Source organism: Numida meleagris, chromosome 19 (genome assembly GCF_002078875.1).
Source record: "Numida meleagris isolate 19003 breed g44 Domestic line chromosome 19, NumMel1.0, whole genome shotgun sequence".
Lineage (NCBI taxonomy): Eukaryota > Metazoa > Chordata > Aves > Galliformes > Numididae > Numida > Numida meleagris.
In genome coordinates this window covers 11,894,997-11,908,023 of record NC_034427.1, presented here as the reverse complement: position 1 = coordinate 11,908,023, position 13,027 = coordinate 11,894,997, and the positions used below count along the sequence as shown (strand labels likewise).

Sequence of the window (13,027 nt, the reverse complement as noted above, 5' to 3'; positions counted from 1 at the left end):
GGCAACGACGTGCCCGGAGCTTATCCGGACCCCCAGCCTGGGAAGCCTCCCAGGAGCCCGGCCGGGCTGGGGTTCTGCTCCCCACACGCGGAACGGCTGCGCGGCCGCGGAGCTGAGGGGCCCTTTGTGAGGCTCTGCGGGAGCCGAGGCGAAAAGCCGGACAGGTTTCTGTGGCGTTAACGACAGAGATACGTTTGTGCGCAGTGTGCGTTTAAATATTTTTTTTTTTTTGAGAAAGAGGGATGTAACCAATTAGCATCCCCACGCTCTCCTGTAATTGCTGCCAAATAGGAAAACTACCGAGTGGGACAGCGGCACGGCAGCGGGCTCTGCTCCCCTCCCGAGAGTGCGGGCACCTGGGGGTGCTTTACGGCTCCCTCGGGAAGCTGCAGCCTCATAAAAAGAGCGGAGCGGGGAAGCCGAGCCCGCAGGCAGCCAGCAGCCCGTCCTCCTTTGCAGCCCGTCCTCCCCGCAAATAGGCGACGTCGGCAAAGGAGGGCACTTTTTTTTTTTAATAAGTCAGGAAAGCTGCCACCTGCCAAGAGCCACCTCCCCGCTGCTCCATCGACTCCCGCGCAGTCCGCTTCTCTCCGGGTTAAGTGTGAACGTGGGGGGGGGGGGCTGCAGAAAGCCGCACTTCGCAGCGTTCCCTCCCGCAACCTTCGGAAGAGGCCCGAGGTGCCTCGATAGCAGCAGCCGGGCCGGGCTCGGCAGCGCCGCGGGGGGGCCGGGGATCCCCCCGGGTGGGGGGCGGCCGCGAGGGCTGCGCTCCGCACTCCGTGCTCAGCCTCCTCTGCTTTCTTGGTTGGTTTTCTAGGAAGCCAAGGAGTTCTTTTGTTTTGGTAATTTCTTCTAAATCCCTCTTCCACGCCTCTATTTATCTGTATTTATATATATATATATATATATGTGTGAACAAACAGTGAGCTGAATTCGTCTGCGTTCTTTGGTCCACCGAAGTAAACAAAACGAAGGTGTTCAAATCTTGAAAACACCAAAAAAAAAAAAAAAGAAGAAGAAAGAAAGAAAAGAAAAAGTGCGTCGCCCCTCAGTGTGACGTTTGTGAGCAGAAGGGAAATTGTGGTAAAAACGCCCACGTTGCGGCACCGCAGGATGCCCTCGGGAGGAAGGAGGGCGATCTTCCCAAACCTGGGGAGCTCGGCGGTTCCCCTCCTCGTTTCTCTTTAAATCCATCTTGTCCCTTTAATACAAATGAACTTTAAGCTCCCCCTGCCTTTTATTATTTAGATTCCTAGTCTTAATGACGCCAGGAGCCGCGCGAGCACACTCGCTAATAATCGTCGCGAACTGCATTTCAAAGAAACATCCTTGGAAGAAAAACACCGTCGTTAAAAAAATAAATAGAGACTCCACCAAAAATGATAATGCGGAGTCCCGGCTGCTGCTGGGCTTAGCGCGACGCTGCAAATCAGCACCTGCGTGCCAGGTCGGGCTGATAACGCCGCCGACGTTTACCTGCAGCAGCCCCGTCCTCCTCGGATTTATTTTTGGATCGTTCATTTAATCAGAGCGAGGTGCTGAGGGTTTTTGGTTTTCGTTGTTATTGGTGGCGGTGGTGGTTTTTTTTTTTTTTTTTTTTTTCATCCCCGATCTTCAGGAAAAAAAAGCGGCGAAGGTGCGATGAGGTCGGAATCTCGGCGTGGCTCCGCCGCGGCCTTTGGGAGCAGCTCCCGGGCCGAGAGCTCCGCGCTGCCCGGGCTCGGCTTTGTCCCGAGCTCGGCAAACCCGCACCCGCCGCTCTCGTGTAAACGAGCGCCGATCCGGATGCGCCTTCTAACACTGCGAGATTCGCTGCTTTTGAGCACGATGTTCGTTTTGTCCGAGGCGCGGCACCGCGCGGATGGGACGGCTGCGGGGCCAGCGCTCTGTGCCCTCGGATGGAAACGCGCTCGGTGCGGGCTGCGTAAAATCCGCGGCACCGCCCGCACCGCCGCGCATCGGGGACGCTCCATCAGCGCTGCTTTACCTAGGAGGGATTGAGCCCGGCTGCAATAACCTTGTCGGATAATTAAGCAAATTATACCTTAACCATCGGTAGCTTACAAGTTGTAATCAGTAATTCAAACTCCCGACAATTATGCAAATCGCGCTCGGGCTCCTCTCGGACTTTTTCTCACTTTCGCGGCGAGGGCTTTGCCGGCATTCCGCGCGGCAGCCGCCGTGTTTGGGAGTCCGGGCGCACTTCCACGCGGGGGGCGGCCGAGCAAACAGCACACCACCCCCCAAAAAAAACACAGCCACGGAGGGGGAACACGGCACCTCGGGGTCTGCCCTCCTCGCAGCGCGCCCGCGGGCAGTGCCCACGCGTGACCCCTTCCCGCGGGCCGGGGCCGTTCCGAGGGTGGGTGGGGGAGTCCGGCCCCGCGCAGCCTCCGCGGGCGCGCAAGGAGTGGCTTAGGGCCACGCTGCCTCCTGAGTGGCTGCCGGCCGCGGCTCCCGAGCCATCCCTGGGGAGGAGTTATGATAATCCTATTGCCATTAAGGGCGTCTGGGCAGGGAAAAAAACCCGAGTGACCATTAGCGCGGGGGTTTAGTCCGCCAGCAGCCTTCATGCCTGCCAACTGAGCTCCGTCCGGGGGGCAGCTCCTCTTCCCCAGCGCCGACGTGGATTTACCGCCCGTGGGGGGGGGCTGAGCTCTCGTCTGCTTTCGGTACCGCACACCTGGGTTGGACGCTGGACGCCATGTTGTGGAAACTGGCAGATAACGTCAAGTACGAGGAGGACTGCGAGGTGAGAGGCGCGGGGAGGGGGCGGCGTGGGGCAGCGCCGCGTGGTGCGGCCGCGGGGCTCTCCCCGGCGGTGGCGGCTGCACGCGTTTCTCCGCCGGACAGGGTCCCTCCGTTCCCCGAACCCGCTCCTTTCGCTTTTTGCTTGGGTTAGGATTTCTGATTTTATTTGTATTTTTTTTCCTCCACCAAAACTTCTGGACCTTAAAATTAAAAAGGGGCATCCGCAGTTGTAAGGAGCCGGAGGCAGCGCCTTATGGCACAGGGTTTTGCCCCGTATAGCGAATCGGAGCAGTAAAAGTGGAGAGGACGGAACGCGCAGCCCCGAGCGCCCCAGCTGTGGGAGCGCTCCGGGGAAACGGCCGCGGGGAGAGCCGCACTGCGCCCTTCCCGCACCCCCGCGGGGTGCTCCCGGGCTGGGGTCTCAGTCCGTCTTTTCCCGGTTCTGCTGGTCGCCGTCTGCCTGCTCGACTGCGGCAGATTTGCTGCAGCCTCCGCTTCACGCTCCACTGGGACCCTATTCACTTCCCATTAACCGGTGCTGTTATTTTAACGACCGTGAAGCCTGAAACTGCTAAATCTCAGGATCAGCTTCATGTAGACGTTTAGGCTTTGACTGCTGAGATTTGAAGTGGGGGGGAGAACCGCGTCCCATCCCGACCGCGCGTTGCGGAGCCGTCGGGGAGCGCCGTGCGGTGCCGCCTATGGGGCCCTTCCCGCGGGGCGCGGAGCCGCCTCTGGTGCGGACACCGCGGGTCTGGGTGGAAGCGGGCCGCTGCCTTTCAGTTTTATTATTTTTTTTTGTGTGTGTGGTTGTTCTAAGGTGTTAATAGCTTCTTGGACGTGTAGGGGTTAGTGCATTGTATTTGTGATGAAACTGGTGGGAGTTGGTTCTTGAGGTCTTCCCTCCAAGCTGGGCTGATTTCCTACGAAATGCCCGAAAATAGAGAAGGGTGGCTTTTGCCTCCCCCTCTCCTCGCCGCCGCCACCACCCTCCTCCCAGATTGTCCCCTATTGCTGTGCCCTGAGTGTCCGGCGCCTGTTGCCAGCGGCCCGGCAGCCCCTGATCGCCGCCTCCCTTCTCCTCCCTCTCCCTTCCGTGTGATTTCCAGGACCGCCACGATGGGAGCAGCAACGGGAACCCGCGGCTCCCGCACCTCTCGGCGGTCAGTCAGCACCTGTACAGCCCGGCCCCGCCGCTCTCCCACTCCGGAGCCTCCGACTTCCAGCCTCCTTACTTCCCCCCCCCTTACCAGCCGCTGCCTTACTCCCAATCCAGCGACCCCTACTCGCACCTCGGGGACCCGTTCTCCATCAACCCGCTGCACCAGCCGCCGCCGCCGCCCCCCAGCCAGCAGCAGAGCGCTTGGCCCAACCGCCAGAGCCAGGAGCCCGCCGGCCTCCCCCCGCACGGCCGCCCCGGCCTCGTCCCGCACCTCTCGGCGCTGGAGAGCGGCTCGGCCGGCGGCCGTCGGGAAACGTTCCGGCGCTCCGACCTCTTGTTGCCCCACGGGCACGGCCTGGATGCCTCGGCGCTGGCCGACAACCTGGGGCTCCACGACATGGCCCATCAGATAGAGGATGTACAGGTAACCACCCCCGGACCCCGCGGCTTGCGGATGTCCGAGCGCTCAGCCCAGCTTCACCGCCCCGCTCTCGGACCAAAAGTCGTTTTTTCTGTCCTCCCAGCTCTAAATGGCTGCACGGGGCGGGGTGGGCTTCGCGACCCCCCCCCCTTCCCCCTCAGTTCATTCCTCCTCCCATCTCGAGATGCAAAACTTTCTCCCGTTTCTCTTTGCAGAACGTGGAAGACCAACATTTGTTAATGCACGACCAGACGGTCATTAGAAAAGGTCAGTACGGAGGCATGCCACTCACTTTCCCGTGTCAATAGAGCTGAGTGATGCAGCAGGGCACGGACGCCCCATTATCTCCTGCTGGGGGTGGTTCTCTGTGCGCTGCGTTCGCCGCTGTCCCCGGAGCGGAGGTGGCGATGGGGACAGACCCGGGACTGCCCGTCCCCTCCTATCGGTGATCGTGCCTCGGCCGTGATCCCCCAAAGCCCCCTCCCCCCCCACCCTGTGTGCGCAGTGGGACCGTGCGTGGTGCTGCCGGTGCGGGGCTGCCTTAGTCCTGCAGCCGCCACCAGAGAGCCCAACTCGGTGGCGGCCCTTTTTTTTTTCTTTACCTTTTCTTTTTTAATACATAAATTTCCTCCTTTTTCTTACTCGCAATCAGCTCGGTGCCATGAGCCTCCTCAGGTTTGCCTTAATCGAAGTGGTTTTGCAGCTGGGGAGTGAAAGCAGCAGTGACTCAGTGCAGGAGTTTGGTGTAGGGCTTTGCGCAGTTTTTTTGTTTTTTTTTTTCCTCCTTTTGTTTTTAAACAAATTCGTGTTCAAAAAAAAAAAATTTCGGTGGAGGTTTTGCTTTGAAGACTTCAAACAAACAGCGAACTGAGGAAAAGCAGAAGTGCTGGGCAGGGCGCTGATTGCTGCCTTCAGCTCATGCGAGAGCGATTTCGCTGTCAGATGGAGCGCGGCCGAATCCTTCCCATCGGGAACCGCGGCCCTTTAACCCGTTCTGTGCGGCAGTGGGGCAGCATGGGGCGGCGGGGCAGCACGGGAGCATTGAGCTGCGTTGTGTTGGCCCCGTTCACTGGAACGTTTCAGCCACGCACACAGCAGTGTCTTGCATTCAGTTCTCCTTCAGGCTTGATCCTTTCAGTGCTCCCCGCTGTGAATTTGGGGGGGGGGTTCAATTCCAGAGGCGTTTTCTCGTGCGTGTGGGGTGGAGGATGAGCCCGGCTGGAGTTTTCTCCCTGCCCAGGCTGCAGCTGAAGGACGCTGGCACAGCCTGCAGCCAGATCGGCTTCTTGGAAGAAAGGATTTGCTAACTCACACGCTGCTGCATAGATTTTTGGGATAGGACCGGGGGATGACTTCACGTGCCTTTTATTTATTTCACTTTTTGAAGACGTATTCTCTCAGCAGCTCCTTGCAGCGGAGCGTGGCAGACCACAGCTCTGTTCAGCAGTTTAATGCAAAACGAAATCGCTCTCCCGCCCTTCCCCTGCACAAAGCAGACCCGCTTGCCGCTTCTCGCTTCTTTCTCCGGTTCTAAAATACCTGCTGCCCTCCTCCTCCCGCAGGTCCCATTTCCTTAACGAAGAACAGCGCTCTGAGCCTCCCCTGCCAGAAGGACGGGCTAATCGGGGTGGTCATAAACCCCAACGAAGTGTTCTGCTCCGTCCCGGGGCGCCTGTCCCTCCTCAGCTCCACGTCCAAGTACAAAGTGACGGTGGCGGAGGTGCAGAGGCGGCTCTCCCCCCCGGAGTGTCTCAACGCCTCTCTGCTGGGAGGTGTGCTCCGAAGGTATGCTGCAGCCCGACCCGTGCTGGTCACCTCTTAAAAGTATTCTTATTTTCCCCCATGTGCGTGTCGGTGAGATTGCAGCCAGATGAGGACAATGAGGAGCTCAGAGCCCTTTATCAAACTTCAGCTTTTTAAGAAGCCCAGCAGCGCTGCATCCTAATGGGCTTTGGAAATCCAACTGCTTTGCACTTGTGCCTCTTACAGGGAGCGGTGCCATTCACAGCCCTGACAGCAGCGCTCCTCTGTGTAACAGCAAATTTTTGTCTCTAAAACTGCTCAGGGAGCTTTCCTGTTCCTGTAACAAACTAGCTCCCACGGAATGATTTTTGGATTAAATCTCATGATCTCGTTTTGTCTTTACAAAGATGCTCTATATGTCTGGGATTTTTTTTTTAAACACAATTTGGCTTCTGATCGTTGTACAGCTGTTGGTTTGTTGGTTTCAGCAGTGCAGTTTGACACATTTTGATTTTGACCTCTGCTGTGTTTCATCCTGGCTGGTTTGTAGCAAAGCATTTAAAAGTAGGTCACTGGGAAAGAGAGCCTGCTTTTTATCTTACCCCCCAGTAGAACCCTATTGAATGTCAGTAACTGGGATTTCTCATCTTTATGTATTTATTATTATTTTTTAAAGTTTCTTGAAGATAAATAAGGCTTTTTTTTTTTTTCTGATTACAGAGCCAAATCTAAAAATGGTGGCAGATCATTAAGGGAAAAGCTGGATAAAATTGGCCTGAACCTTCCAGCTGGAAGAAGGAAAGCTGCAAATGTGACACTGTTGACATCTTTGGTGGAAGGTCAGTTCTGAACATGTCTTAAAAATAAACATTCTTTCCCTCGTGCACGGCTTTTATCCTCCTAGACAAAGCATGGGAAGGCCAACAAGTCGATGGACTTCTGGGGGGAGTTGTTTATTTTGAAGTAAGCGTGTTGAAGGCGCTGCAGCAACCACTGCGCTGCCTTGGGCTGCGCTCCCCTCTGCCCCCAGCCCACCCACCAGCACGGAGCTGTGTGCCCCCACCGTGGGGCAGGATGCTGCAGGGAGATGCTGTTCCTCCCGTGTACGTGCCAGGCTCTGCAGAACGCCCAGTCTGTCCAGTCCGTGCTCCCTGTTCGGGGTTCTGTATGAGGGTGTGTGCAGGGAGAGCAAAACGGATGAAACTGGGTTTGGTTCCCCACTGGAAAATTGAGAGAGACGTGGGGCAGCCGCTCCGGTGCCCGGCCCTCCCTCAGCGGTGTCCTCAGAAGCTTTGCTAATAAATGCAGGCACATAAAGTGAGATTTATAGCTTCTGGCTTCCTGATGGGAAACTGGAGCCCCTTTAATCTGCAGCACATGATGTGGACCCTCTCGGTTAAGCTGAGTTGAAGGGTGTGTATATATGGATGCGTGTGGCTGTGGGTTGTGTTTGTTGAAAGCAGCTCCTGGTAGTGGTACAACTTAATGGGAGTGGAAGCAGTGACTGAAACATGAAGAATGGTCCAGCAGTACCTCACTGCTGTTTCACTGCTGCACAAGCTCAAGTAATATAAAAGCTTGCATTGAAAACACTTGGAAGTTGGATTTGAGAGCTTCTGTATGTGCGAGCACACACACATGTGCATTACATGGAGCACTGGTCTGTGCCAATCCATTTTTCTAAGCCTGATGAAATTACCCTAATAGGAAAAAAAAAACTGCTCTGAGTTATCCACCTTCCAAAGGTGGTTATTATAAAGCAGAACTAGAGATGCACCAAAGGGAAAAATCTGTTTTCTACGTCAGCGGAATTTAGTTGCATGTTTTCTTACATATCAGTGGGAAATTTGTTGTAGAAGAAATTCCAGTCTTTGCTCTGCAGTGAATCTGCATAGAGACAAAAGCAAAGCTTTTCTTTCCAGTAAGAAGGCAAGGGAGTTCTATTTTGTAGCTGTCATCACGTCGGTTTTTCTTACTTGACGGAAATTTACAAAGAAACACTGATAATTGCTCATCAGAGGATGGTAATGAATGGTATGGTGAAAAAAAAATAGAAGCGTCTCTTTCTAAATGAGAATAACGCTTCAGGAGTTCACCCTGCTTGAATTTTCCCAATCTCCCAACAATAAACAGACGTTGCAACATATGTAATGAGCGCTCCCTTCTGCCCGCCGCAGGTGAAGCTGTGCACCTTGCTCGTGACTTCGGGTACGTGTGTGAGACGGAGTTCCCCTCTAAGGCCGTGGCCGAGTACCTGACCCGGCCACACATGGGCCGCAACGAGATGGCCAACAGGAAGAACATGCTGCTTGCTGCCAAGTGAGTGCGGGGCTGGGGGGTGTTTGAGGAAAACATGTCCCGAGGTGTGACCGAGCTGAGCGCCTGGGGGCAGGTGTGGCCGGGGAAGCTGGGAGCAGAGGGCTGACCTGCCTATGGGTGTATGTGCAGTGCAGCTCCACTGAGCTGCTGCTGGGGGCAGGGGGCTGCGGGCAGCTCGGCCACTGGTCCTGGCTGCTGTCGGCAGTAGAAGTGGGCAGATTTCCCCCACGAGGCTTCAGGAATCAAAAGCTGTGGACTGTCTCATTTTACTATCAGATCTGAGGATGTTCAGTGAAAGGCAGCCTTCAGCGGATAGGAAAGGTCCCTGTTGTTTACTAAATTCTTAGAAATCTTGGGGAACAGTGGAGGGAAGGGTGAAGGAGAAGCTCTGTTTAGAGTTCTGCTGCAAGACACCTGTATCTGAATTAACCACGTGCGGAACGGGGCCCTGGCAGGCAGCATCTGTTACTCTTGTTTTAAAGCAGGGGCTGGAGTGCTTGCTGTCCCCTTCCCGTGCTGAGGTTTAACCAAGCCCTCTGCTCTGGTCTGAGATGTTTTCTGGGTGGGGTTGGTGCAATTCCTTGCTTTTGAAAGCAGCGTTTCCCTGCAGAGGATCTGAGAAAAGCTTGTTTAACTGATGAGAAGAGTTGCCCTGGTTGTGTGCTTGGGTTAAGCAAGGAAAATCCTGTGCAGAGGTTCCACACTCCACCTGTTCCTGATTTAATCTGGCTTTCCCTGAAAAAGGGACTGCTTTTACAAGACTGTATTTCTTAGAAATAGATTATCTCTTTCCTATAGCTTGAACTTTATGCTTTCCATGGAGCGCTAATCCTTTGGCTCCTCAGTATTATTACTGGTATTGCTATTAACACCAGTAACAGTCATCTTTTGGAAGATGTTTGTGATTGGGAAATTGTGATAAAGCGATGATTCTGTGAAGATTGCTCATCTCATGTGAAATCACATCAAGGGGACAGATTTACAAGCAGCAAACAACATATGTTGGAGCGTTATTAACCATTCATGTTTTGCCAGGCATATGTGTTCGTGTTTGCAGGATCAGGGCCTGGGTCCCTATTAAACAGGGCATATACACATAATGTGCACAACTAGATTGAATCTCTTGTTCAGCTGCTTCAGTCTTCCTAAATCACCGGGCTGCAGCTGTGGAAATTCTCATAGAAACTGGCCCTAAATCTGTGCTCTGCCTTAAATCCAGAGCAAGTGCTGCACAGCTTGGCCAGCAGCAGTGGGGCGAGCGTTCTGCAGAGTGAAATAAGAAATAAGAAATAAGCTTTACGTTTAGGTTCTGAAGAACACCGCTATCTTGCTGTAATGAGTTTCTGAAACTCAATTCCTACGTTGCTGCCAAAGAGTTGACACGGACTTGGTTGTTTTGATTTATTTGCTTTTGCATAAATTCGCACCGTGGTGTAAAGCGCGTGCTCGCTTTGTGTCTTGCAGGCAGATCTGTAAGGAATTCACAGACCTCCTCACTCAGGACAGAACTCCGCTGGGAAACACGAGACCCAGTCCCATCCTGGACCCTGGCATCCAGGGCTGTTTGACTCATTTTAGCCTGATCACACATGGCTTTGGGAGCGCTGCCATCTGTGCTGCCATGACATCCGTCCAGAACTACCTAAATGAAGCATTAAAAATAGCAGACAAAACATACATGAACGCTGGCGACCAGAGCCCCGCAGAAACCAACAAAACCATGGATAAAATGGACAAGCACAGGAAGTAAAGGAGAAAAAACAGACTTTAGACTCTTCCTCCTTAACGCAGACTGGGATCTTCTTGCCGGGGGGAACGTAGCAATTTGGGTACTTTTTTTTTTCTTCTTTTTTTAAGAAAGGAGGGAAAAGGAAACGAGAACAACAAAATTATTCGGGATCTTCACTCCTCCTGGATCCGGGAGACAAGTCTTTCCAAAAGCTGCAGTGTCCCTTCTCTGTGGAAGCAGTGACCTGAAGATAAGTACTTGGTACACGTGTGTTGACATCCTTTGCTGTAAAAGTGGTGCTATAAGGGTTTCTGATGGAAATATACGAGGAGATGGAATACGTAGATTTCTTTCCCACATCTCGGTATCCCTAGTGGCACCCAGCTTCGTGTGTAGTTCTTAAGATACAGATTTTACATGGGAGGTTATTTGTTATCAGATGAATTTTCAGGGTTTTATTCTCTCTTAATACAACCGCAACAGTAAAGCAGTATTAAACAATGCTATATAGATTTATGTACATTAAAATTTTTTATAAACACCTGAAAATAGTAAGGTTATTCTTTTTTTGTTTTTTTCCCCCTTATTTTCAGATTACCATAAGAGAGTGCTAAAATCCTGGTGGATAAAGTTATCTGATGGCATTTGTCATGCTTATTTTTATGGAAACGTTCAGGCTTTTAAATGCTGCAGTAACGTTGGCTGCAGCAGAAATTATCTTGGTATTTTTTTAACGAGGAACAGTACAAAATGAAAACGCTTTTAGAAAATTCACTTTCTGTGTTTGAGGATATTGCAGCTTTATTCGCATATTTATATTGTCTTTTTTTTTTTTTTAATTGGGGGGAAACTTGGAAAAAATAGGCACATAACTTTTTTTTTTTGAATTTTTTTTTGCCTAGTAAGGCCAAAAAATAATTTCCAGGGAGGCTTTATGTGTATTAAGGGAAGCAGTGTGTTGAATGTAAATAGTAATTTATGTGTAATTTAATCGGATTTGTAAATAATGGTGAACTTTTTAATACTTTTTTTTTTATAAATGGGTTTTCAGATTTTAATTTTGGTAAGTATTTCAAAGGTAATGGGTATGCTAAACATATCTTTAGGTTTCTGCACAGGTATGTTATACAGGGTATTTAAGACTTGGTTTTTTAAAATATCGCGATTCTTGCCACTGAAGATAGCATCTAATCTGAGGTGTGTGCTCACAAAGCAATAACTTTGTGCATCATTCACCCGACCACTGACTAGACATGCAAAATGAGTGTGTGAGTTCGTGTGTATGTGAATAATGGAGGTTCTGAATTATCTTTACATATTTGTAAATGTTCCCGCTATAATTCTGATGTATATGATAACCATATAATAAAAAAATATTCTGGATAGAAGCATGGAACGTTTGTTAACTGAAAACAGTTTGGTTTTCTTTCTATACTTCGGGAATGTGGGGCGAGTAGCACTAGAGGACATTATGTATTGAGTCATAATTGCAGCACTTTGTTCGGATTAACAGAACAGAAATACGGAGCTGTTTGCCAGTAAAACTAATGGCTTCAATTAAACATGCTATGTATCTCCAAGAATCTTTTTTTTTTTTTTTTTTTCCCCCCTTCCTAAGATGTCATGATCATGGTAGCTGCCTATTTAAATAGAACACAAACAGAAATCTAAACACAAACTGCAAGGCTTCCTCTAAATAAAAATCAATCTTGGCAGCTTTGCCTTCCAGTGAATCTGACTTTATTGGAATAATTTGTCTCTCTAATGATAAATATTTGCAAAATCCTGGCCTGTGAAATGTGATAGATGTGCCATCTGGTTTCAGTGCTGTAAGGAATTTTGCAGAAAAGTCCTCAAAGTGGTGAGGCAGCATCTGAGGCTCTCGCCGTTGCAGATGCAGTGCAGCCAAATAAAGCTTCCTGAAGGGGAACTTGTACGGCACTGCTTCCTAAAACAGGAGCAATGCCAGCTTCGCCTTTGTGCTACCTTGGAGTTACAACACCTGATGGACGCAGCTGTTGTAGGGCTGGGGCAAGCATTACAAATGATGGCACTGCACAAAACGGTGAGAGAATGTGATTCAGATCGTGGCAGTGTGGTGTGTCTTTCACAGGCGTGGAGAATAAGCAACAGATACAACCGAATGATTCAGAAGGTGTAAATTCCTTTTTGCTCTAAAATGTAAATGCAAACCCCTGAAGGTGTACAGGGAGAAGGAAGGAGGGGGAAGCGCAAAGAAAAAAAAAATTGCTGTTGGTGAGCTGAGGCGAACCTGCGTTGTGGTTTCAGTTGCAACTCAGCCCCTTCCTCCAGAGCTGTGAAACTCCTGTCCGTGTTGCTTGGGCCTATTGTAACACTGGAAAAATGAGCATTTTGGTCAATCTGTAAATAAGTATAGCCAATTACTTCTACCTGTATATTTCACCAGTTCTCCATATTGTATATCCACACACAAATAAGCTAGGTATGGTGAGAGGTAAAGGACAATTGCTCTTCAGAGAGTGGGACGCTAGTTGATTCCCCCCCCTTGTACTGTTTGACTGCTTACACAGTGTATACACAGTAAGATTTTAGCTACCAGACAATGGAATCTTGCTTTCTATTAGTGCACAAAACCAGGCTCTGAAAATAATTGCCCCTTGGGATAGGAAATAAGGATCTTTCCATTTATTCCTGCATGCATTCAAACAAAGCCAGTCAATTGTCTAATGTACTGACTTGGGTTCTATTTATATGTTTGGAACACTAGAAACGTTGAGTTTCCATTACCTTAATGCTTTTCCTCTACTGTATGTTTTAGATGGTACATTATTTTGAGGCTCAGCTACCTCATCTGCTCTGCCAGTCACATGAAAGAACAGTGTCTTCTGCTCCGTTCGCTGAGGAGAACAGTTAAACTGAC

The 13,027-nt window shown here is 50.9% G+C and overlaps 1 protein-coding gene across 1 annotated transcript; it reads left to right on the top strand.

Annotated features, from left to right (window-relative positions):
- On the top strand, positions 2,523-11,508 carry TFAP2C (transcription factor AP-2 gamma). Its single transcript, XM_021416999.1, has 7 exons — positions 2,523-2,752; positions 3,861-4,337; positions 4,550-4,601; positions 5,897-6,119; positions 6,798-6,916; positions 8,255-8,396; positions 9,861-11,508. Exons 1-7 carry the CDS (start codon positions 2,705-2,707, stop codon positions 10,144-10,146), a joined length of 1,347 nt encoding a protein of 448 aa, XP_021272674.1. The 5' UTR covers positions 2,523-2,704; the 3' UTR covers positions 10,147-11,508.

Coding starts and splice junctions, on each gene's coding strand:
- TFAP2C (XM_021416999.1), top strand. CDS start 2,705: ATGTTGTGGAAACTGGCAGATAACGTCAAGTACGAGGAGGACTGCGAG. Junction 2,753..3,860: donor AGTACGAGGAGGACTGCGAG/GTGAGAGGCGCG, acceptor TGTGATTTCCAG/GACCGCCACGATGGGAGCAG. Junction 8,397..9,860: donor AACATGCTGCTTGCTGCCAA/GTGAGTGCGGGG, acceptor TGTGTCTTGCAG/GCAGATCTGTAAGGAATTCA.